Source organism: Ailuropoda melanoleuca, chromosome 11, assembly GCF_002007445.2.
Source record: "Ailuropoda melanoleuca isolate Jingjing chromosome 11, ASM200744v2, whole genome shotgun sequence".
Classification (NCBI taxonomy): Eukaryota; Metazoa; Chordata; class Mammalia; order Carnivora; family Ursidae; genus Ailuropoda; species Ailuropoda melanoleuca.
The window spans coordinates 67,301,426-67,327,985 of record NC_048228.1 but is presented as its reverse complement, the minus strand read 5'-3'; the positions used below and the strand labels follow the sequence as shown (position 1 = coordinate 67,327,985).

The following is a 26,560-nucleotide window of genomic DNA, read 5'->3' as shown; positions in this document are numbered from 1 at the left end:
TTTCCACTAAAAACTTTGAATACTGTCTTCCATTGTCTCTTAACTTTCTTTGAGATGTCTGATGCTATTCTATATCCTAGTCCCTTATACATGTTTTCATTTCTGAAAACTTTAAGAATTTCCTCCTTGTTTTCAATTTCTTGGGTAATTTACTGTACTATTCTATTTTCTCTCTCTGGAACTTTTTTTTTTTTTTAAGTAAGCTCTACACTCAGCATGAGGCTTGAATTCATGACCCCAAGATCAAGAGTCACACACTTTACCTATTGGGCCAGCCAGGCGCCCCTCTGGAACTTTTATTAGCTGGTTTTGGACCTCCTAAAGAGATCTGAGGTTCTTATCCTATCTCCCTTATTTTCTCTTTGACTTTTTGTTCTTTCTGGGAGATTTCCTCAGCTTTATCTTCTAACTCTTTTATTGATTTATTTTAAAATTTAGTTATATTTCTGGTTTCCCAGAGAACTTTCTAGAAAGAGGTGGGAGCTCTCTCGGGTGTGATGTGCCCAGTATAGATTTTCAGCCAGTCTTCCTTGTTCTGTTCCTGACCCCCAGCGCACCACTTGGTGCCTTTTTGTGTTGAGTTTCTTCAGGGCACATCAGCTAGTTGCTAACTGTGGTGATTTTAGATTAGTGCTCCTCAACTGAGGTCAGTTCTGCCTCCTAAGAGATATTTGGCAATACCTGGAGAATTTGCGGTTGACACACTAGGGGAAAAGGTGCTTTTCATACCTAGAAATACTACTAAGGGCCTTGCCTACTCAGGAGGCTGGGATGCTGCTAAAGGTCCTACGGTGCACAATGCACAGGCAGCCCCCCCAGCAAAGGATTATCTGGCCCCAAATATCTGTAGTTCCTAGGTTCAGAAGCTTTGCTTCGGATTGTATCCTTCCACTCTGAGTCGCTCTTCTGTCTACTCTCTGTCTTCCATAAGTTACTGACATCACTTATCCATTGTCGTTTTCTTTCTTGTTCTCTATGTCCTTATGAGTGTGTTACTTTCTATTCCTTTACTGTCATTTCAAGAGGGAGGGGAGATCAAATGTGTATAGTCAGTGTACAGTTTTAAAGGGAAGACTTCTATTTAACACAAATATTTCTTGGTTTTGAGTTTTACATATAGATCATTATTCCATTTAGAATTTATTTTTGTATATAAAATAGAAATCTAACTGATTTTTTCTTCAGTGAGTGGCTGTCCCAACTCTGTAAAGAATTTTTTCTTTTGGGGGCGCCTGGGTGGCACAGTCGTTAAGCGTCTGCCTTCAGCTCAGGGCTTGATCCCAGCATTCTGGGATCGAGCCCCACATCAGGCTCCTCCACTAGGAGCCTGCTTTTTCCTCTCCCACTGCTTGTGTTGCCTCTCTCGCTGGCTGTCTCTGTCAAATAAGTAAATAAAATCTTAAAAATAAATAAATAAATAAATCCCTGTATGTTTAAAAAAATTTTTTTCTTTTCCTACTTCCCTTAACATACTACATTTTCTAAATTTATATCTGTGTACTTGTATTGGCTCATTCATGTGAAATCCACACTGTAGCTTGTAATTTATTCTGATATCTCATAAATCCCCTACAATTTTTCCTGTTTTCTTAACTTTTTTTCCTAAATACTTCAGAATGAAATCTAAGCCACCTTCCTTATTTATAAAAGGTTCTGTTAGGATTCTTACTGAAATTTCATTGAATTTATGGTTATTTCAGGAACTTTTAATACATTTCCAATATTGTGTTTCCATTCAGAAACATGTTGTGTCTTTACATTAAATCAGGTTGTGTTTTATGTCTTTCAGGAAAATTTTAGTTTTTTCATCTAAATCTTGCCCATTTTTTGTTTGGGTTACAGTATTTTCTGCTCTGATTTTTCTTCAGTTTAGTCCTATGTACTTATTGCTTTTTAGAAATTCCTCAAAATGTTTGCTGTGTTTGCTAATGGTTTCCTTTCCTTTTTTCATAGCTCTTATGGATATATTCTTTTCTTCCTCTCTTGCTTTTTGGTTTTTTTTTTTTTTTTTAGGATTTTATTTATTTATTGGACAGAGATAGAGACAGCCAGCGAGAGAGGGAACACAAGCAGGGGGAGTGGGAGAGGAAGAAGCAGGCTCATACCGGAGGAGCCTGATGTGGGGCTCGATCCCGTAACGCCGGGATCACACCCTGAGCCGAAGGCAGACGCTTAACCGCTGTGCCACCCAGGCGCCCCTCCTCTCTTGCTTTTTAAAAAATTTTGTATCTTTTTTTTTTTCATTTTACTGATATTGATAAGGAGAGATAAATGTGTATGCCCATTCTGACATCTAGAACCTAAAGTATACAACTGACTTTTAAAGTATTGTTAAATAAATATAATTTATTTCCTTAGTTTTTCTCTAGAAATATTATTAAAGAGTGCTTAAAGAAGACAAAACTGAGATATCTATTAATTTTTTTAATTTAAATTATAGCTTGAAGATGAAAAATGTGATTTGAAGTCTAAAGTGTTAATAATGAAAGAAACAGTAGAGTCATTAGAGAACAAAGCAAAACTCCAAGCTCAAAAACTTAACCATGTGGCTGGTGACTCATCTCATCGGAAGACAGAGATGAACTCACTTAGGTAAGTTTATTGAAAGTTTTGTTTATTTCACTTCTGGGAACAAATTAGTGGCTATGTGAGGTTCTTAGTGGTGGTGTTTTGAACTGGGCCTTTAAGCAGTGAAAGTTGGCCTTGCAGTAGAATCACCTGTGGCAGTTTTGAAAAGTATGAATTTAAGGGCAGATCTCTGGAGGTTCTTATTCACTGAGCAAACCTGGGTAGATGTTGAGTGTCTCTATTTTTAAAGACTCTCAGACTGATATGATTACAGGCAAGTTTTTATACCTACTTCCTTCAAAAATTCCCCTTAGATACTTTGGATTATTTGTATTCCCTACTGTAGGATTGCTGAAAATTATAAAATTCTTTGTCATTTTCCTTTCCTCTTTCAAAAAATGTAAGATCAGAATATGCATATACAGAGTCTAAAAAGGTGATGTGTCTGAAAGGTAAGAAGGTCAGTATGGAAAAATAGGGTATATCTATAGGTTAGAGTCAGGGTATGAAGAACATGGTATGGTAACCAAGAGTGTCTGGATTTTACCTTATAAATGTGGAGAACAAACAAATTTTTAACCAAAGAGCTGATGTTATTAGCATACCTTTTAGGAAGTGAACTCTGGCAGAAATTGGGAAGATGGATTTGGAATCTTAAGAGACTGATTGCAAATGATGGAGACCATGTGTCTGGACTAGAAACAGTGACAATGAACTTGAACAGAGGCTAGATTTAGGAAACATTTCTTCATAAAATCAAAAGGATTGGATGGGGGCGCCTGGGTGGTGCAGTCGTTAAGCATCTGCCTTCAGCTCAGGGTGAGATCCCAGCGTTCTGGGATCGAGCCCCACATCAGGCTTCTTCGCTAGGAGCCTGCTTCTTCCTCTCCCACTCCCCCTGCTTCTGTTCCCTCTCTTGCTGGCTGTCTCTTTCTATGTCAAATAAATAAATAAAATCTTTAAAAAAAAAAAAAAGGATTGGATGATCTGTGTGAGAATGAAAGAAAGATTCAGTAATGCAGAATGTGTTTGTCTTAGGAGACTGGGTTGTTGGTTAGCCATTAGTAAATTTAAAATACAGAACATTGAAGGAAACAAAGTCAACAGGTTTTTTTTTTTTGGACTAGGTAGCTGCAATAAGTAAAAAGACATGATCAGAAGAAGCAGATCACTGAAGAATCAGAAGAGATATTCCTCTCTAAATTATATTTGCAGTAAGGATCAGGAAAAGATTTTCAGATGCCAACATGACATTACATTTGTGAAACTAAATCAGTCATGAAATAACTTGATATCAGAAAGGATTGTAGCAATGATGATTAGGAAGAAGATTGGGGGGGAAAGAATAGAAAGATTGATAGGGGCACCTTGGTGGCTCAGTCAGCTAAGCACCTGCCTTCAGCTCATGTCATGATCCCAGGCTCCCAGGTTTGAGCCCTGCGTGGGCTCCCTGTTGAGCAGGGAGCCCGTTTCTCCCCTCCCCCTTGTTTGTGCTCTCTCTTGCTTGTGTGCATGTACACTCTATCTTTCTCTCTCTCTTTCAAATAGATAGAATCTTAAAAAAAAAAAAAAAAGATTGATAAATTAGAACTGAAAGTGTTAGTGAACAGTAGAATGGATATTTCTGAAAACTGAGTTAGTGAAATAGAAAACAAACTCAAGAAATTCATCTAGAATTCAGAACCCAGAAGAATAAAAAGAAATGATGAGATAAAAGACACAGACCTAATATACAAACACTGAGAATTGCAAAATATATAGTAAAATAAACAGTAGGATTGAAAATCCAAGGAATAATTAGGAAAAGAAAGGCCTGAGTTTGTTCATAAGGGCATCTGTGATTATGCAACAAATTTAATGATACAGGATCAAGAGCTCGTTGTGTCTGATTAATTAAGGTAAGAAATACTATTTTAGGGACTCATACACAGTATCTCTAATTTTTGCCTTTTTGCTGCTCTGACTGCAAGTCTTGATAAGTTAGACTTCAGGAAGAACTAAGGTGAAAGCTGCTTTTTTACTTTTTTTTATGAGTGCTACATACATCCTCTGGAAAGCTAGCTGAATGGACCAGCCTTACTTCTGGTTCACATCTATATTCAGCTCCAAAGTACAGATACTATGGTGTATTTCTTCACCCAGAATTATTAATTAGTCTACCTATTTCCCTGTTGTGTTGAGCTGACTGGATCTGCATTTAATCCATTTTGCTTTTTCCTTCAGACTGTAGCCACAACTCTCCTATCTTTTCCTCACAGGAGGCCCTTCTCAGTCTTATAAGGCAGAGCTTTCAGTGCCCTTTCTTGGATCCCCTAGCCTACAGCTCCTTTCACTTTTTTTTTTTTTTTTTTTTACAGGGATGTCCTTTTCTCTTTTGAGCTCAGTGTGCTACTTCCCTCACAGACACTGTGTTAAAGGAAGGGATTGTGAAGGCTTTACAATCCCTTGTACAGGCTTGTACAACCTGGGGAAATTGCATGGTTCCATAACTGTATTTTGCTCCGACAGAAAAAACTGACTTATCTCTGAGGAAAGTTTGTCAGTCACATTCTCCATATCATTCTCCTATTAGAACCATGAGCTCTAGCCTTCAGGTCCAATCCAAAGCTAAACCCAATACAAACCATGATGCCAAGCACTCCGTGGAAGCAAAGCAACGTTACCCAAACTTCATGCCACTTTCAATATCGTTAGTGGAGATCTTGCTGCCCCTTTAATCATATAAAGTTATCTTACCCTTGACATGGAGACATTTAAAAAGCTGATACTCAGGGACGCTTGGGTGACTCAGTCAGTTAAGCATCTGCCTTCGGCTTAGGTCATAATCTTGGGGTTCTGGGATCGAGCCCCACGTGGGGCTCCCTGTTCCGTGGGGAGCCTGCTTCTCCTTCTCCCTCTGCCTCTCCCCCTGCTTGTGTGCTTTCTCTCTCTCTGTCAAATAAATAAAATCTTAAAAAAAAAAAAAGAAGAAGAAGAAGCTGATACTCAGATAAATGAAGCATATGTTCCTTTTTATCCACCTGGTGACCCATTTCCTCTTTCCCGTCCTGAGTCAGGCATCTTTAAGCAAATTTCAGTGCCACCACACAGTCTTTTCTATATCAAGCACAGTCTCTCATTGTTCAAATACAGCATCTGAGGGTGTAATACAAAATCCCACCTTAAGACCCCCGAAGACAAATGACTCTTGTCTTCTTTGAATTTTAGCATTTAATGAGTCCTGGCATTTAATGCCCCAATTCAAAACTCCATAGTGCTATAAAGCAACTTTACCCAGGGAAGATGGTCTTAGCCCTTAGAGCATGTTAGCCATCCTGGAGCTAGCGTCAGTAAACTTTTTCTGTAAAGGAACAGAGAGTCAATGTTTCAAATTATACACACCACCCAGTCCCTGCCTCATCTACTCAGTCCTGCCTTTGTAGCACAAAAGCAGCCATAGACACTATATAAATGGAGGAGTGTGGCTGTGGTCCAGTGCAACTTTATGGACACTGAAATTTGAACTGCATATAATTTTCATATGTCACAAAATATCAGTCTTCTGTTGAAATTATTTTCAGTCATGTAAACATGTAAAAATCATTCTTACCTCTTGGGCCTTACAGAAACAGGTAGCAGGCTGTAGTTTTGCTAACCCCTGCTTGAGGATAATTTCCAGCCCAGTTAGACAACTGACTTTTCTCAATCAACCCCATAGTAAATAGCCTTAATCCTTACAACTGCTAGCAGTGAGGCTCTAAACGTTTAGATTCTTACAGCTGAAAATACCCTCAGACTGTTTTCAGTTCACCTTAGTCTTTAGTTATCTTTGGACCTTTTTCAAAACTAGAAGGTTGTATACTTATCCAGGATCAAAGAAATGCATTAGCAGATTTTCCCAGAAAAGGCCCAGAAAACTCTAGTTGAAGTTAATACTATGGCAATGGGTATCAGTTGTTATAGCAGGATTTAGTTACATTCAGACAACCAAATACAACTGGTCTCCCTTGAGAAGTTTTTGTTTGTTAAAGGAACTGAGAACCTATTTTAGATATGGGAAAGAAGGTTCACAGACTCCTTTGAATGCCTAAGAAGTGTCTTCTGGGCATGCTAACACGTTTTCTACAAAGACAGGAAGAGGAGCCAGAGCCCCAAGTGAGGGCAGTGAGCTCATAGAGATGGACTTGGAAGGGCCAAGGGCAATTAGGGTCACCAGATTCAAATCATCATCCCTTTGTACAAAGGCAAAGAAAAGTCAGTACTGATCCCTTTTCCCCTCTCTGGCTCACCAAGAGGTGATACTTAATAGTAGCCAGCCTATCTCAATTAGCGGTGGGCCATAAACATAGACTCTTGGGAGACATCTGAAATAAAACAAAGGGGAGACCCCAATCAGTGTGGCAGAGTAGGAGGATTCCCCTCCCCCCCAGAGTAGGAGGATCTTGAGCTCACTTCCTCATACAGATACACCAGACAAGAAAAAGATTAATAAGAGGCATCCAGATTGGTAGGGAAGAAATACTATTTGCAGATGAAATAATGCTATACATAGACAACCCTAAAGAAACCAAAAAACTGTTAAAACTAACATTTGAATTCAGTAATGTTGCAGGATACAAAATTAATGTATAGAAATCTGTTCAGTTACTGTACACTAATACCAAAAAGCAGAAGGTGATATTAAGAAAACAATTCCTTGTATAGTTGTATCAAAAAGAATAAAATACCTAGGAATAAATTTAACCAAGGAGATAAAAGACCTATACTCTGAAAATTATAAGACTTTGATGAAGGAAACTGAAGATGACAGAATAAAAGGAAAGATACACTGTGTTCATGGATTTGAAGAACATTGTTAAAATGTTCATACTACCCAAATCAATGTACAGATTCAGTGCATCCTAATCAAAATACCACAGGCATTTTTTTACAGAACTAGAATGAATAATCTTAAAATTTATACAGAACTGCAAAGCCCCTAAGTAGTCAAAGCAATTTTGAGAAAGAACAAAGCTGATGGTATCATGCTCCCAGATTTCAAACTATACTACAAAGCTATAATAATCAAAACAGTAAGGTACTGGTACAAAAACACATAGACCAATGGAACAGAATAAAAAGCCTGGAAATAAATCCACACTTCTATGGTCCATTAATCTATGGCAAAGGAGACCAGAATATACAATGGAGAAAAGACAGTCTCTTCAATAAACGGTGTTGGGGAAACTGAACCATTTTCCTATACCATATACAAAAAATAAACTCAAAATGGATTAAAGACCTAAATGTAAGACCTGAAACCATTAAACTCTTAAAAGAAAACAGGCAGGAAACTCTTGGATATTAGTGTTAGCAGTATTTTTTTTGAATCTGTCTGAGACAAGGACAATAAAAGCAAAAATAAACAGTTGGAACTATATCAGACGGAAGCTTTTGCACAGTAAAGGAAACCAACAACAAATTGAAAGGGCGGCCTACTGAATGGGAAAAACATTTGCAAATCATATATCTCATAAAGAGTTAATATCCAAAATATATTAAGAACTTGTACAACTGAACACCAAAAAAAAATCGATTAAAAAATGGGCAGAGGACATGAGTAGACATTTTTCCAAAGAAGTTATGCAGATGGCCAAGAAACACATGAAAAGATGCTCAATGTCACTAATAATCAGGGAAATGCAAATCAAAAACTACAGTGAGATATCACCTCAGGCTAGTCAATATGGCTAGAATCAAAAAGACAAGAAATAACAAGTGGTAGTGAGGATGTAGAGAAAGAAGAATTCTCATGCACTGTTGGTGGATTTATAAATTGGTGCAGTCACTGTGGAAAACAGTATGGTGGGTCCTCAAAAAATTAAAAACGAAATACCATATGATCCAGTGATTCCTAAAGAAAACTAAAGCACTAATTCAAAAAGATATATGCATTCTTATGTTTATTGCAGCATTATTTACAATAGCCAAGATAGGGAAGCAACCCAAGTGTCCATTGATAGATAAATGGATAAAGAAAATATGGTTAAAAAAAAAGATATGGTATATACATATACAATGGAATATTACCATAAAAAATAATGAGATTTTGTCATTTTGTGACAACATGGATGGACCTAGAGGCTATTACACTAAGTGACAAAAGGCAGACAGAGAAAGAGAAATAAGTCACAGGAATGTAAAGTACAAAGGAGAGGATATAATCAGTAATATTGTAATAACTTTGGTGACAGGTGGTGGTAACTAGACCTATTGTGGTGGTCTTCTTGTAATGTATAAAATGTCAAATCACTATGTTGTATACTTGAAGCTAATATAATATTGTATATCAAAAAGAAGAAAAGTAGGGTACCTGGGTGGTTCAGTTGGTTAAGCGTCTGCCTTTGACTCAGGTCATGATTCTCGGGTCCTGGGATCAAGCTCCATGTTGGGCTCCTTACTCAGCAGGAGGTCTGCTTCTCCCTCTCCCTCTGCCTGACTCTCCCTCTGCTGTGTGATTGCTCTCTCTCTCTCTGTCAAATAAATAAAATCTTTTTAAAAAAATGGTACAGTATTTAAAACAGTGTGGTAACTGGCATAAAGATAGACATAAAAATGGCCCAAATGAATAGAACTGAAAGTCCAGAAATAAACCCATGTATCTATGGCCAATTGATTTCAACAAGGGTGCCAAGAGCATTCAATAGAGAAAGAATAGCCTCATCGATAAATGGTGCTAGAATAGCTGGATAGCCACATGCAAAAGAATAAAACTGAACCCCTACCTCACACTAAATATAAAAAATTAACTCAAAATGGATCAATGACCTAAATAGAAGAGCTAAAAACATAAAACTCTTACAAGAAAGCATAGGAGTAAATCTTTATGACTTTGGGTTTGGCAATGGATTCTTAGATGGGACACCAATAAGAATGAGCAACAAAAGAAAAAGTAGGTTAATTAGACTTCCAACAAAATAAAAAACTTTGTGCATCCAAGGACCTTATCAAGAAAGTGACAACTTGCAGAATGGGAGAAAATATTTTCAAATCATATCTCTGATAAGGGTCTAGTGTCCAGAATGTATAAAGAACTCTTATAACTGAACAACAAAAAGACGCAACCAGTCTTTTTTAAATGGGCAAAGGACTTGGGGCACCTGGGTAGCTTAGTTGTTAAGTGTCTGCCTTTGGCTCAGGTCATGATCCCAGGGTCCTAGGATGAAGCCCTGCATCCGGCTCTCCTCTTGGCGGGGGGAGCCTACTTCTCCCTCTTCCCCTGCCTGCTGCCCCCCCACTTGTGCTCGCTCGCTCTCTCTGTCAAATAAATAAATAAATAATCTTTTAAAAAAGTAAAAATAAATGGGCAAAGGACTCAAACAGGCACTTCTCCAAAGAAGATATGTAAATGACCAGCGAGCATATGAAAAGATGCTCATTAGGAAAATGCAAATCAAAACCACAATGAGATACCTCTTCACATCCCCTAGCATGGCTATAAATGAGAAAGATAGAAAATACAAGTGTTGGCAAGGGTGTAGAGAAACTAGAATTCTCATATTGCTGGTGGGAATGTAAAATGGTTCAGCCATTGTGGAAAACAATTTATCAGGTCTTCAAAAAGCTAAGCACAGAATTACCATATGACCCAACAATGGTAGGTATATACCTAAAAGAATTAAAAACAGACCAGTATATGTACACACATGTTCATAGCAACACTATTCACAATAGCCAAAAGAAAGAAACAGCCCAAATGTCCATCAACAGATACATAAACAAATTGTGGTATATACATACATTGGATCGATCATAAAGAGAAAGGATATTCTGACACTTGCTACAGCATAGATTAACCTTGAACACACTGTACTAAGTGCAATAAGCCAAATACAAAAGAATATATATTTTATGATTTTACTTATGTGAGTGAGGTGCCTAGTGTAGTCAAATTCATAGAGACAGGAAATAGATTAGAGGTTACCAGGGAATGGGAAGAGAGAAGGAGGAGGAGTTATTGTTAAATGGGTACAGAGTTTGTATTGGTGATAATGAAAAAGTTTTGGGAAACAATGGTGATGAGTATACAGGATTGTGAATGTATTTAATGCCACTGATTTACATTTACAGATGGTTAAATTGGTAAATATTACACAAATTCAAAAGAAAAAACAAACCAGGGATATCATTGTTTCCCTTTCCTCTAATATGCCATTAAAATTCCAGACCTAACCCCTGTTGGATGGAGCTTCAGCTCCATTTAAGAACTTGAACACTTCTTATGAATAAGGACTCTTTAAGATGCTGTCTTTAAAATATATTTCATCTTGAAGGGCAGTAATTACTTTGCCCCCTAAAATGAAATCAGATATACCTCTATGTAATGTGGTATAACTAAAGACTTTGAGGCTCAAAGAGATGGTCCTATCCAGCCACATGGCTGGTAAGTAGAGAGCTAGAACTTTGATTTTAAGTTTTACTGCTTCACTGTCTTGTGGTAAGTCATCACTCCCTTTGCTATGTTCATGACACTTTTAAAGCTAAGAAATTGGTTCATTTCTTCTAACAATATAGTTCTCAAATTTTCCTTTCCAGATACCATGAGGAACAAATAATATGATAGTCACTCAACTATTTGACCTTATGAACTTTATACCTCAGTTCTTTCATTAAGCAGACCTTTTTCTTAGCAGCAGTATTTCTCTCAGAAAAGTTACATCCAGGGTCAGTTATAATAGAATCTCTATTGTCCCTTTCCTGTCTACACTAGAGTATGAAAAGGTAAAGCTATTTTTAGGACTCACCAAGGGCCTATTTTATGTGTACAATCAAGATGTTATCCTGCCTTCCTTATTAGTAATTAACCTTCCTTCTGAACCTTAAATGTGAAGACATCTTTACATTTCTACTTAGGACTTCAAACACTGCCAACCACTTGGTGTCCTTCATAGGGACTCTGTGGGCCATTCCATTTTTGAACAGACATTTTTCCTTCCAGATAGAGGATATTGGTCTCCCTGAATTCTTCATAGAAGGCAATGTCATGTAGTAAAATAACATTGATATCAGGTTAACCTACCTGGATTTACATCTTTGCTTTAATAGCTTTGTCAACTTGGACAAGTTATTAGTTTTTTGTTTCTATAGAATTCAGATGATATTTCTAAGTATGGAATTGTTCTAGGAATGAAAGAACTAATGTGTATAAAGTATCAGTACAATGAATATTCGCCTTCTTCTTTCTCTGCTCCCTGTTGTTATATCCCTTAGTGTAATAGCTGTAGCTTTCAGGAACAAGTTAAATACAATGCAGTCACCTGGACCTCAGAGATAATTTTTTGAAGTAAAATTGCTTGAACCTAGAGTCCTTCTGACTTGGTTCTGTTTGATTTTGTAACCCTAAAGAAGCCAGTCTCAGTTCAACTTTCCTCCCTACCTCTGGGCCATTATTCACTAGCTTTGGAGCAGTCGGGGGTCATGTCTTTTGTCTTTCAGAATACCTCGGTATTGCCAATAAAACTTCCTCATTTCTATCCAGATGTCCCATCTTACTTGTGGGTTTGGAAATCGAAAACTCTTCCCCTTTAAGCAGTTGTAAACTGAGCCACCCGTGGTAGTTACTTCCCGGTCTTATCCTCAAACGAACTCTAAAAAGGAACATGTGGCAGGTCCCAAGAAATAGCCTGAGGTGAGAACCACTTCTTTCCAGCTGGGCAGCGTTGAGAACTCTAGGTCAGGGCTAAAAGCATCCCAGAACTAGATGACAGGAGAGCAAATTCTTGTTACTTCTGAAAAATAATCTCACTGATAAGTGAGTCATTCCTCTGAAATTCTCTTTATTTCTTCTGTAATGTTCTTTCTTTTGTTCCCTGAAGCCAGTCTTTACTCTTAAATATTCATTGCACTACAATAAATGTCTACTTTCCCCGTTTACTATGACCTCCAGTTGACTACTCACCAAAAAAGTCAAAATAGAAAACAAAAGCTCACTGGTCAGGATTTATGGATAATCCTTGGAAATGCCAGGCAATACTGTAAAAAACGACTATGCCTTTGCCTCCACTATTGAAAATAGATTTTATAAGGGAAAGTGTTGGTGTTAGGAAACTGAGGAGGGCTTTAAAACTACCAAGAAACCTCTAGAAAAGAGAATACAATTAATTTTTATACTATATTATTTTTAGGAAGATGGAACCATTTTGGAGAAGAATGGTGGACAGCAAGAAATAATATATAATATAATACCATTGATTATACTGGAAGAGCTTTAAAATAAGAAATAAAAGAAACTTTAAAAATAAGAAAATACTTTTTTAAGATCTCTCGTTTTTAAAAACTTATTTCTACCAGAGATAAAGAATGCCATTTCTTTTTGTCCACTGGTTCTTTAGGATAGTAAATGAGCAGCTACAGAGGTCACTTGATGATTGTCAGCACCGGCTCTCCATGAAAAGAGGTGAACTTGAATCAGCCCAAGCACAAATTAACATACTGGAGGAAAAAATAGGTAAGTGTTTTTAAATTTTGCTTTTGCTAAATTGAATTTACTTTGTCTAACGAACATTTCTCTTTTTCATAGGTAAACTACACCTTCAGATGACTTCGCAGAATGAAGAGGCTCATCTAATGAAAAAGACCATTGGTGTTATTGACAAAGAAAAAGATTTTCTTCAGGAGACTGTAGATGAGAAGACAGAAAAGATTGCAAACCTGCAAGAAAACCTGGTTAATAAAGTATGTGACTGTTAAATACCTTTATCTGGCATCTCAACAAACAATTTCATTCTCTCTCTCAAATAGCTGTTCATACCTCCCATATGTGAGTTCCTAAGACCCAGAGTCATACCTTCTAATATGCTTACATTTCATTTCATGCCAATAATTCAGATCTGCAAAAATTCTGTTTATGGGGCACCTGGGTGGCTCAGTCAGTTAAGCATCAGACTCTTGATTTCGGCTCAGGTCATGATCTTACGGTTGTGAGATGGAGCCCTGTGTTGGGCTCTGCACTGGGTATGGAGCCTGCTTGAGATTCTCTTTCTCCCTCTGCCCCTGCCACTCCAGCTCTCGCGGGTGCATGCACTTTCTCTCTCAAAATAAACTGTGATTTTACCAGATGTGATTATAGCATACTCAAACAATTCAGGTTCTTAGAGTGGGTGGAAACATGCCAATATGTGAAGTACAGTTGGGACATAGAAATGTGTACTTTGAAGCTTTCTTTTATAGTGTAATTTATATAAATGTAATAAAATATAAATTCAAGTAAAGACATTTTTATATGAATGTTTTAGAATCCTATATTTTCATAATTTTTGTAGGAAAAAGCTATTGCTCAGATGAAGAAGACCATCTCAGAGTATGAATCTTCTATGAAGTAAGTAATCAATGAAATGGCATCCAGCTTTTTTTAGAAATTTTCAGTAAGTGCATCTTATGTCTTTAAGTAGTAATTTGACAATAGGAAAATTTCCTTGTTCAGTTTTCCCGTTTTTGCCGCTGACAGCATCTGAGGCTATTACATGAACATGCCATCCTCTTGAACTTTCTTCCCTCCTCCATCATCAACATCTCAACAGTTATGTCTGATTCATTATTCTTTTACAAACCTATTGCTTTTTATTTCTACTATAATTGTTCAGACCCTAATCACTAAAACTTAGATTACTGTAGTAGCCAGTCTGGAATTTGTTCTACATCAAAATCTATCTTGAACAGTTACAAAATTTTACATCTTATGTCTCATCTCTACTTAAGACAAAAGTCACTAGTTATTATTTTGTATACCTTTACACATTACATAGTAGTGGGAACTTAAATATTAAATAATATTTGCCAATTGAATCTGTTATGTTTTGCTCCTAATATTTGAAAGCCCTCTATTTAAAAAGAAAAAAACAAAAGTCCTCTATTTTTACTTGACTTTTGGAATTATAAATTTATTTTATGACTATTTCTAAGTAATGATTGGAAGAGATCTAAAATATCTGCTTTACCTAATTTATCAGTGTCTTAATGCAATGTAGTTTCTTGTTTTCTTAGTATACTTAATTTAGAGTACAACAGTTTTCTTTTAAATGATTTACAGTTTTCCAAAAAGCTTTCTTTTTATTTCCACATCCCTTGTGTTAACAGCCAGCTAAAGGAAACGTTGACTAATCGGGACCGAGAAATAAGCAGCCTCCGGCGCCAGCTCGATGCAACTCACAAAGAACTTGATGAGGTAGGAAAATCTAAAGAAGTGTCTTTTAAAGAAAACAGAAGATTACAAGATGATCTGGCTACAATGGCAAGAGAAAACCAGGTATGAGCACAATGCATAAACTTTGATTGTTTTATGGCATATTTGTTCTTTGCTAAATTTTAAAGCTCTAAATATGTTTTTTAAAATTGAATGATAGAAATATCAACAACATAAATAATTCTTCGAGGAGAATGGAATTTATAAGAGTATTAAAAATGTGGTTTAGAATGCTACTGTATATCACTGGGTGTTTAATTGATGCAACTGTGGTCTCCTTACCATTTTGGTCTTTGTTACGGGGAATCCTAAAGCTGAGAACATGGTGATTCTCTGTGGCAGATACCATTGTCACTCTCAGCATCACTCCCACGGCAAAGTGCTGTGTTTTAAAGACCCTGGATAGATTTTAATTTTTCATACTTCCTTCCAGCAGCTTAGAAATATACCTATAAGTAAATTAGTGAATATTTTAGAATGGCAGATGCTGAAAAGTATAGGTTTTGTTTGTGCTGGTTTGTTAAAGGATTATACCAAGAAAATGAATGATTTTCCTGTTTTAGATACTGAAAATTTTTTAAAAATTACTTTTAGTGTTCAGTATACCGCATATTGTCAATAAATGAATTTTAAAAAATGTCACCCTAGGAGCATAGCTAACCCAGTAATATAAATGCCAGATACATGGTCAAGACTATTGTGGGAGATGGGTGGTAATATTTGGTTAAAAAGTCGAGGTCAGGAAAAACATGTGAAAATAACTCTTGGGAAGAGTTTTCCTTTTTCCTATTCTTATTCCCCCAATTCAAAAGGAGCTCTTTGAATATAAATAGAACTCATTAGGTGCCACATTCATTGTAGATTTATCTGTCTTCAATTTTCTGATTTATAGGAAATCTCACTGGAATTGGAAGCAGCCGTGCAAGAAAAAGAAGAAATGAAGAGTAGAGTTCATAATTACATAACTGAGGTGTCACGATGGGAGAGCTTAATGGCTGCGAAGGTGAAAAAAAACATTATTTAAGTTGGATTTAAGACTGATATCTAAAAATATTTTCATGAGTATTTATTCTGTCTCCTCATTTATATATTTATTTTTTCTGTCCCCTCTCTTAGATACTAAGATACGAGAGTAGAGATCTTGCCTACTGTATTTTTATGTTTTCCCACAGATCTTACTTAGTATGCTGTCTGCACAGATAGTGTACGTTTTCTAATTAAAACAAAAATCCCATTGTCTGTATATGTTTATGATAGGAGTATTCCAGTGGTGACAATTACTAATTTTGAAACAATTTAATTGTGCTTAAAACCAGGAAAAAGAAAATCAAGATTTGTTAGATAGATTTCAGATGCTTCATAACCGTGCTGAAGACTGGGAGGTCAAAGCCCATCAAGCCGAGGGAGAAAGCAGCTCAGTTCGACTGGAACTTCTTTCTATTGACACAGAGAGGAGACACCTCCGAGAAAGGGTGGAGCTATTAGAAAAAGAAATTCAGGAGGTAATATATTCATTTATCTTGTGATGACATTATTTAGTAAAACAATAACATTCCAAGGTACTTTAATGAAGTGAGGTTTAAGCATTGATAAAGTCAAGTTCAATATAATCTTTTATCATGAATTCTAATAATTTGCTTAGGAGCCCCATTGCTTTTTTTTAAATTGTAGTAAAAGACGCATAACATCAAATATACCATTTTAACCGTTTTAAAGAGTACAGTTCTTTGGCAGTACATTCACATTGTTATGCAACTGTCACCACCATCTCCAGAACTTTTTCATCTTCCCTGATAGAAACTCTGTACCCATTAAACACTAATTCCCCGTTCCTCACTCCCCACTCCCACCCTCCCTCACCATCCCAGCGCCTGGCAACCCCATCCTACTTTCTTTCTCTGTGAATCTGACTACTCTTTGTACCTCATGTAAGTAGAATCATAAAATATTTGTCATTTTATGACTGGCTTATTTCACTTAGGCTTAAGGTTCAGTTAACCTCAAGGTTCATGTGTGTTGTAGCATGTGTCCAAATTTCATTTCTTTAAAGGCTGAATAATATTCCATTGTGTACATACCTCACATTTTCTTTTATCCATTCATCGGCCAATGGACATTGCATTTGTTTACATCTGTGACTATGAGGAATAATGCTGCTATGAGCATGAATGTACAATATCTGTTCAAATCCTTGCTTTCAGTTCTTTATGATATACCTGGAAGTGGAATTGCTGAATCATGGTAATTTTTATGTTTGATTTTTTTTTTTTTCAGGAATTGCCATGCTTTTTTCCTTAAGGAAAACTATAACAAACATAAAAATATGAAAGTGGCTTTAGAATTTGGTAATGGATAGAGGCCGAAAGAATTTTGAGGTGCTTGATCGAAAAAGCCTAGACTGCTTTGAAAAACTTGTTGGTAGAAAGATGCATAGTAGAGGAGATTCTAGAAAGGGCTCAGAAAAAAGAAAGAAGAGCTATTGACAAAACTTCTGTCATTTACAAAATACATAAATTGTCAAGAACAGAATTTTTCCAGAAATTTTAATGTTTCTTCTAGTAAGGTCTCGAATACAATTGAGGAACATGTTATTGGACACTGAAAGAAAGTTGATCCTTGTTATAAAATGGCAGAGAACTTGGCTGAAGTAATTATGGTCTACTCTTGGAAGGAAAGTAGAACTTTTTTTTTTAGATTTTTTTTTTTTTTTTAAATTTGAGAGAGCAACCAAGCACGAGCAGGGGAGGAACAGATCTGGTCTATGTATATACGTATATATACAGTGTGTGTGTGTGTGTGTGTGCGTGTGTGTGTATACATATATATATATACACACACACGCACACACAATGAAATATTACTCAGCCATAAAAAAGAATGAATTTTCTAATTCTTGCATTTGCAACAACATGGATGGATCTAGAGGGTATAATGCTAAGCAAAATGAGAAAGACAAATACCATATGATTTCACTCAAAGATGGGATTTAAGAAATAAAACAAATGAACAAAGAAGAAAGCGACAAACCAATAAACAGACTCTTAACTCTAGAGAACGAAATGATGGTTACCAGAGGGGAGGTGGGTTGGGGAGGGGTGAAATAGGTGAAGGGGATTTAGAGGACACTTACCATGATGAGCACTGAGTAATATATACAATTGTTGAGTCACTATATTTTACATCTGAAACTAGTATAACACTGTATGTTAAGTCTACTAAACATAAAATTCAGGGGGGAAAAGCAACTAGGTCTTGATGATTTGGAACATTCTTAGCCTATCCAGACAGTGTGCTCTGGAGACAGGGCCAAGTGTGTGGCTCCACAGCCTCTTTGTGAACAGATTAGATATGTGACTCATGTAGCCGGTCAGTCATCTCAGTACAAGTACTGCCAGCTTGTACTGACAGGGACAGAAACAAAGTGAGATGGAAGGAAGGCTGTTGAACATCTGGGATCCTACCAGCAGAAAACAGGCTAGTAGAGTTACCTGGCTACAAATATGTGTTCTCCTTAGAGAAAAAGGAAGAATGGCTCTGTAGGTAGCTCAGAGACCAGCACGGCTGCCAAGAGCAGCTCAGGCTGATGGGGCTGCTATTGCCACCACAGGTCCAGAGGGCACAGGCCCAGGGGATATTGCCTCCTTGGTTCCAGAGTGCAGGGCCACTGCCACTGAGGGTTGAGAAGGTGGGGCCACCCTAGCAGGCCCAGAAGACGACACCATCAGGGCACAGATAATTATTCTTAGGCCTTAAAACCAAATGGAATTTGCCATGCTTGGTTGTAAACTTACTTTGGACTAGTAACCCTTTCATTCCTTCTATTTTCTCCCTTTCATAGTGGGCATGTCTATTCTGTGCTTGTTTCACTATTGTTTTTGGAAGCAAATAACTTGTTTACTAGTATCACAACTCTCAAGAGGGAGCATAGTTTGCCCCTGGATGGACCGTACCCAGAGCCTTACCCATATCTAATTTAGATGATGCTTATATGATATTTTGGACTTAGAATTGATGCTAGAATGTTGGAATGGAGTGAATGTATTTTGCACAAAGGAAGGACATGAATTTTGGGGGAGCTAAAGGGTGGATAGAAGTATGGGCCTTAAGTTGTGTTGAAATCCTAACCCCCAGCACCTGTGAATGTGGCCTTATTTGGACATAGGGTTTTTGCAAGTATAATCAAGTCATGCTGGACTAGGGCAGGCCATAATCCAATGATTGGTGTCCTTTGTAAGAGAAATCTGGAACAGAAGATACGAGGGAGAACACCAGATAAAGGCAGAGGCAGAGACTGGAGTGAAGTATTTACAAGGCAGGGAACACTAAGGATTGCTGGTAGCCACCAGAAGTTGGGGAGGGGCGTGGAATAGATTCTCTCTTAGAACCTCCAGAAGAAGCCAACTCTGCTAACATCTAAATTTCAGACTTGTAAACTCCTGAATTGTGACAAGAAATTTCCGTTGTTTTAAACCACCCAGTAGTTTGCAGTGCTTGGTCACAGCAGTGCGAGGAACTACCCTCTCTCTCTCTGAGCTTTCCTATTAAGAGTATAATAACTGAAGGAATGCTTTTACAACCTTCAGGAAAATTCTCGGAAGAAACTGTTAAGTTTTTTGTTCTATGTCGTTGTTCATGTTTTTATGTGATATATAAAATTGACCTTTATAAATTTATATTTGGTTTTGGGGAACTTTGATTTTAAATTCATTAACTTGGAAAATCCAAATATTTACTTTTCTGGAACTGTTGAAATTTATTAAATCTTCACAGCACAGTTAGATTTTTAATGTCAATTTATTTCATTAATACCTATTAAAATAATTTTATTTTTCAAGTATTGAATTCTTATTAAACTCTAGAGTTTATATCAGTTTGTATTTATCACTTAATTTAAATTGAGAAAGTTAAAATGTGTACTATTCTAGGAAAAGAACTGTATCAGTATTTCAAACTTTATTACTTCAGTTATTAAAATCTTATAAAGTTGTGTGTTACTATTAGGTTACATTAAATTTAAATACAACTTCAGGTATTTTGTTTTAAAGAAAGCTCCATTTTGAAATTTAAAATTTAAAGACAGCTGAGGAGTGAGAAGTATATGTGTTACATTTTCTTGAAAGGGTATTATAACAATTTATAAAGATAAAATTTAACCTAACTTCAAAGATCCCTCTTGTTCACCCTAAAACAATAATTCTCATCTTTGCATCTTCCAAATATATACGTGAAGTACTTAGGTACTATGATGAATAATTATATACAATTTATTTGGTTAAGCATTAAATAGGCCATCTTTAAATAGCGGGCAGCTTCCTGAGAATATCTTAAAATATGCAAAAATTGGCTCTCATATTTTCATAAAGTGAGGTCATGGCTGCACAGACTCAAGCCTTTAAAATTATTGAGTTATTTCAACTTTTTACTGGTTTCTTTTTCTACTTTCAGCACATAAATGCACATCACGCTTATGAATCTCAGATCTCATCCATGGCAAAAGCCATGTCTAGATTGGAAGAAGAGCTGAGACATCAAGAAGACGCAAAAGCGGCAGTGTTGAATGATCTGTCATCTCTTCGAGAGCTTTGCATTAAGCTTGATTCAGGCAAAGATATTATGACCCAACAACTGAATTCGAAAAACCTGGAGTTAGAGAGGGTAAGAACTTAAAAGATTTTGGTTTGTAACACATTATTTTATTGAGCCCTACCCTCATTGTTTTACTTATTCATGCACTGCCCAATATATTTGTTCCCCTCTAAGGAGTTACTTTTGACTACAGGATTTTGACAACTAGATTCTTTGCCGGTATTTTTCTGGCAAACGTGATGAAATCAGGTGCTCTCCATTTTGGATTAGTTTGCTGTTTAGGAAAATAGGAGTCTTCTTTTTATAGAATAGGAGCATATCCCAGTAGACTTCTTTTCTCTGTTTGAAGGTAAGATTTAAATGAAGGATCGAGCAGTTCATTGCTTCCTAAATGGAATAGTTTTTCTGATAAAATCCCAAGATATTTAGGGGTGCCTTGGTGGCTCAGTCAGTTAAGTGACTGCCTTCGGCTCAGGTCATGATCTCCAGGTCCTGGGATTGAGCCCCGAGTTGGCTTCTTGCTCAGTGGGGAGTCTGCTTCTCCCTCTCCCTCTGCCCCCACCTCCTCTCGAGCGTACTCTCTCTCTGTCTCTCAAATAAATAAATAAAATTAAAAAAAAAAAATCCCAAGGCATTTAAATCTTACTTAATTTTTAAAGTTTAGTTAGCTGGAACTTCCAATTCTCAAACTGAGGCATAACGTTAAACAACCCAGTGTGTATTTTCAACATAGGTGTTTTCAATTTTCATTCATTTAGTAGTATCTTTATTTTTGGGTACTGAGAAGCTCCAATGCTGGCTTGACTGTGTAATCAGAGGACACATAATAGCCAAGAAGGGCTTTCTTGCTAATAAGATTGGCCACATTTTAGGATTTTATGTTTAATGACCCTCTCTTGACAAGGTAGTGTGAGTGAAAAGTATTCGAGGGCTGGAGTAGGTCTTGTAGCAAATAAGCCCTTACTGAAAATAGCAAAAATTATTTTGAAAATAAGATGATTTTCTTACACGTAAAAAAATGGTTCAAAATCTTTAACTGGTACCCAAAATAAATAACTGATGGGTGTATAGCTCTGCAAATAATTTTTCAAATAAGTCTAAAATTGTACTGAGGTAATCTTCCTTTCTTTTCCCTGTAGGTTGTGGCGGAATTAGAAAATGTAAAATCAGAAGCAGAGCTGTTAAAAAAACAACTGTCAAGTGAGAGACATACAATTAAAAACCTTGAATCATTGTTGGCTACAAATAGAGATAAGGAATTTCATTCTCATTTAACATCCCACGAGAAGGATACAGAAATTCAGCTACTTAAAGAGAAGTTAACCCTTTCAGAAAGCAAATTGTAAGTGGCATAAATCAACCTATGTAAAGAAAGCAGCTTGTCAAAAATAATTTTTCAATTTTTGGTGGGAGAGGGGAATGGAAGCATGTAAGGTGGTACAAAACCAAAATATCTTACTTAGGTGGTGGCTGCTTTTGGGAACTCAGGGGTTTAGTTCAGGAGAGACATCGTGTTTGGAAATGTAGATTTGTATATCTTCACCACAGAGATGGTACCCATGGAAGTGAATGAATGAACTTTAGAAAAATGTAAGTTTGAGGAACAAAGAGGAGTCAGCAAAGGAGAGAGCATTTCAGGATGGGGAGAGCCATCTGTGTCTCGTACTGTGGACTAGGAAAAAGACCTCAAAAAGGCTGTGTGATATTACCTTTTAGGAGATTGATGATAGTGTCTTTTAAATGGACAGGTTTGGACATACTTGATGTAAGAGGGGAAGAAATCCAGAGTGGATAGTATAAGTGGAACAGTTTTAACAGAAGTTAGAAATATTTCTCTTTCAGGATGCTTGGGTGGCTCAGTCGGTTAAGCGTGGCTCAGATCATGATCCCAGGGTCCTGGATCGAGTCCCATGTCAGGCTCTCTGTTCAGCGGGAAACCTGCTTCTCCCTTTGCCTGCTGCTCTGCCTGCTTGTGCTCTCTCTCTCTCTCTGTCAAATAAATAAATAAAATTGAAAAAAGAAAAGAAAAAAAATATTTCTCTTTCTGAGGCAGGAGTCAAGAGCCAATGAAGATACTTTACATCTTGAAGTTATAATTCATATCTTGTTCAAATTTGTATTTCCACCATAGCCGCAGTGCCCAGCACATAATGGAAGCTCAGTTTAAGTATTTGTTAAATAAATAAGATGAATGAATGAATGAATGAATGAAAAGGAAAACTTAGTGATAGAAGCTCCTGAAAAGAAAAAGAAAAAAAAAGCTCCTGAAGTTGAGAAAATTTGTGTTAAAAAGTCTTGTTCTTTTCTTTTTTTGTCCTTAAGTAACACCTCCATTTGTATTTATTAATAACAAAAACAAAGATCCGTAGTACTTGACCAGAAAACAGTGCATTTGTTATTTATTTCTTTGATTTTTTAAATTTTTTTAAAGAACTAGTCAAGGCCGGGAAAATACCATGCTTCGGGCTAAAGTGACACAATTACAAACCGATCACGATGCTCTGAAAAGGCAGATTTCAGCTGAAAGATACGAACGGTAAGAAAAAATTCTTAGCACTGGACAGTGTTTTTATTTATCCCCTATCCTGTTTCAAAAAGGATTTAATATGGCTTAAAAATAGACAACTTCCTTTTAGCATTCATACAAAAATAAATTTCTTCTGATATTTCTTCCTAAAAAGGCAACAAGTGTTGTGGAAGATAATATCCTTACAGTAAATAAAGTAGCAAGTATTGTCTCAGTGTTTTCTATAGCTTTTCTCAGGGCAAAATTAGGGCATTATTTGAAAGAGTATAGATAGGGAATCAGCAAGCTAGTAAGGATTCTACAAGAACCCAAAACAATTTGGTCCAGTAGGAAACTCTAAATATAGATCATCACAAAAGTGATGATGATCGTAAGAACAATTGATAAGGGACACCTGGGTGGTTCAGTCGGTTAAGTGTCTGCCTTCGGCTCAGGTCATGATCCCAGGGTTCTGGGATTGAGTCCCATATTGGGCTCCACGCTCAGTGGGGAGTCTGCTTCTCCCTCTGCCTGCCACTCCCCCTGCTTGTGCTTTCTCTCTCTCTCTCTGACAAATAAGTAAGTAAAATCTTAAAAAAAAAAAAAATTGAGGGGCGCCTGGGTGGCTCATTGGGGCACCTGGGTGGCTCAGTCATTAAGCATCTGCCTTCAGCTCAGGGCATGATCCCAGAGTTCTGGGATCAAGCCCCACATCAGGCTCCTCCGCTGGGAGCCTGCTTCTTCCTCTCCCACTCCCCCTGCCTGTGTTCCCTCTCTCGCTGGCTGTCTTTCTCTGTCAAATAAATAAATAATAATAAAAATCTTTTTTAAAAATTGATAAATATGTGCCAGATATGGTATACCAATAATCTATTATGCTTATATTAGAGGAAACCAAAGCCACACAAATAGTAAATGGTAGAGTCAAAACTAAAATCAAGGTAGATCTTATACACCTGAAACTAACATATATATGTTAATTATGCTTGAATTAAAAAAATAAATACAAATTTAATGGGACGCCTGGATGGCTCAGTCAGTTAAGCATCTGACTCTTGATCTCAGCTCAGATTTTGATCTCAGTGTTATAAGTTCATGCCCTGCATTGGGCTTCATGCTGGGCATGGAGCCTACTTAAAAATTAATTAATTAATTACAATAATTAATTAAAATGAAGGAAAGACAGATCTAATTTTATATCCCATGCTCTTATATACAATATATTCCCTATGGCTTAGTAATTTTCATACTCACTTCTATTTCAGTTCATTTGCTTTGTTATATTGAAAACTTGAATCTCCAAATGTTTCAAAGGAAAATGGGACCTGCTTTCACAGCTAAAATCAAAATCTAATTTGCAAATCACTTGTCAAGTTACTTTTCTTCCATTACTCTTTCTTGCTATGTTAATACCATAGACATAAACATTCCTGAGATTTCATTCTCAAATAGTTGGTTAAATTGCTTATTAGGTCAATTTTTTGAGTTCTCTTATTATCCATTGGCATCAGAACTATTTGGAGTATAGACAAAATCTGCTGGGAAATCAATATTTATGATTTCAAAGAGAAATGAAGCCTGAGAAATGAAGTGTCATAAAAGCATCAGTGACATAAAAGCAGTGTTACTAATTTCTTGTAATTGGAAAGATTTAGTTTCTCAATGTGCTAAACTGTACATACATGATGATTTCCATTCCCTAATGATGATTTAAATTCTCTTAAATCCAAGGGCCCTAAATCAAGCCCTCTTTTGCCTAGAGTTATAAGGCCGTGTTAATTCTGCTTTTTCCATTGCCCCTGGTCCCCAAAGAAACCTTGGCTGGCATGACCATGTCTCCTTTTCCTCACCATCCAACTAGATTATACATTCATACACCACCCCAGGGAACAGTATTGGTTTCTGGGGGAAGAGAGAGTGGGGGAAAAAAAAACTTTAGGTATTACAATGATTTATAGCCCTCTGAAGGATCTCAGTACATAAATAGCGTGTCTAGGTATTAAAATTTCATGGGGAGAGATAGATAATTTGGGGGGAGGGAATATCTTAAAAAGTTTCTTTGGGGAGATAATAATGAAAGAAAGTTTGTGAAACAGCCAGCTAGGTAGGAATCCTGGGTACTGAAGAACATAAGGCAGAAAGTCTAGGCCAGAGACTCTGAATAGCCCGCAAAAGAGGTAGCAACACAGTCACCGTGCTTTGTGGGGTTGACTCAGACACAGGGAAGGAGAGCATAACAGAAATAGTGATTTCACTTCTGACATTTGGGAGTTGTTAGTAAGGAAGAGGCTAGATTTATGTGCACGAGGAGGTGGGAAAGGAAGAGGGGGGCAGAGGAGGGAACCAACCAACTTTGAAAATCTCTATTCAGGGAGGCTTTGAACAATCTCTTATGGTACATATTCCTTTAATTGAAATCTTTTATTCACTAAAAAATTATATAAGGACGTAGGATTTAAATTTAGTAGAAATACTCATTAATTAATTGAGAAGTTAATCACCCAGTAACAATGTAGCACCTTGTATTTGTATTCCACTTTTTGGTATAATCTCTTATTTGATCTTTACCAACAGAGAACGAGCAATCCAAGAGATGCGTCGCCATGGTCTTCCCACACCACCCCTTTGTTCTACTCTGAGGTCTCCTTTACATTCTCCTGAACATATAAACCGTTAATTATCAGAAGGTATGTATGTAACACCAAGGACAGGCAAAACTAATCTGTAGTTATAAAAATTCAGAAAGTAGTTTTCAGTGTGGGGGGAGGGGAGATTGCCTACAAAGGTGGTCAGGGGAACTTTGTGAAATAATGGAATGTTGTGTATTTTGGTGATGGTTACATGGGTATATACGATTGTAAAAACTCAGTGACCTGAACATTAACAGTTCATGCCTTTTATTGTATGTAAATTATACCTCATTTTTATTTTATTTTATTTTTTTATTTTTTTTAAAGATTTTATTTATTTATTTGACAGAGATAGAGACAGCCAGCGAGAGAGGGAACACAAGCAGGGGGAGTGGGAGAGGAAGAAGCAGGCTCATAGCAGAGGAGCCTAATGTGGGGCTCGATCCCATAACGCCGGGATCACGCCCTGAGCTGAAGGCAGACGCTTAACCGCTGTGCCACCCAGGCGCCCCTATACCTCATTTTTAAAAAGAGAAGACATCCACAATAAAACACTAAATGACAGTATGGGATATCACGTGGTAATATTTGATGAAGTGCCAAATTCAAGGTACAAATAATAGGTGGCAAAAGTGTAGACAAAGATGTACAAATAGGAATGCACATAGTGCAGTAGACTCAATCCGACAAGATTGGCAGGAGGTTGAGAAATGATGCGGGAAGAAGGCATGGAAGGTAGAATGGGACATACAGGGTATATTGAATGTGAGGCGAAATTAGAGATTGTATGTAGTCTTGATTCTGTGAGTCAAGGGGAGCCGTTGAAGGTCCTTCTGAGTATAAGATGAATATGAGGGAGGGATTAAGATGAAAGAACTGTTCCTGGTGGATCAAGGTCGTAACTGTATTTGGGCCATATTGGGGAGGGTGGAAATCAGAGGCAGGGAGACCAGAAAGAGGTATGAAATGAACAGTATATGCAGTCAGTATCTGTATAATAATTAAAAGCTAGGGGGCGCATGGGTGGCACAGCGGTTAAGCATCTGCCTTCGGCTCAGGGCGTGATCCCGG

General features: G+C 37.0%; 1 protein-coding gene across 6 annotated transcripts in view; it reads left to right on the top strand.

Moving 5' to 3' along the window:
* The window catches only part of CEP135 (centrosomal protein 135), an 84,055-nt gene that overhangs the window by 42,524 nt on the left and 14,971 nt on the right, over window positions 1–26,560 (top strand). For 4 of the 6 annotated variants that reach the window (XM_034671767.1, XM_034671771.1, XM_034671765.1 and 1 more), the window contains 11 exons: window positions 2,441–2,592; window positions 12,918–13,033; window positions 13,106–13,260; window positions 13,848–13,903; window positions 14,662–14,830; window positions 15,660–15,770; window positions 16,084–16,269; window positions 20,213–20,422; window positions 21,493–21,695; window positions 22,785–22,889; window positions 25,434–25,546. In XM_034671767.1, the coding sequence (XP_034527658.1) occupies window positions 2,441–2,592; window positions 12,918–13,033; window positions 13,106–13,260; window positions 13,848–13,903; window positions 14,662–14,830; window positions 15,660–15,770; window positions 16,084–16,269; window positions 20,213–20,422; window positions 21,493–21,695; window positions 22,785–22,889; window positions 25,434–25,536 (1,566 nt within the window). In that variant the 3' untranslated portion in view covers window positions 25,537–25,546. The remainder of the gene's footprint in view (window positions 1–2,440; window positions 2,593–12,917; window positions 13,034–13,105; window positions 13,261–13,847; window positions 13,904–14,661; window positions 14,831–15,659; window positions 15,771–16,083; window positions 16,270–20,212; window positions 20,423–21,492; window positions 21,696–22,784; window positions 22,890–25,433; window positions 25,547–26,560) is intronic. The other 2 variants (XM_034671770.1, XM_034671769.1) reach the window with 1 other exon arrangement.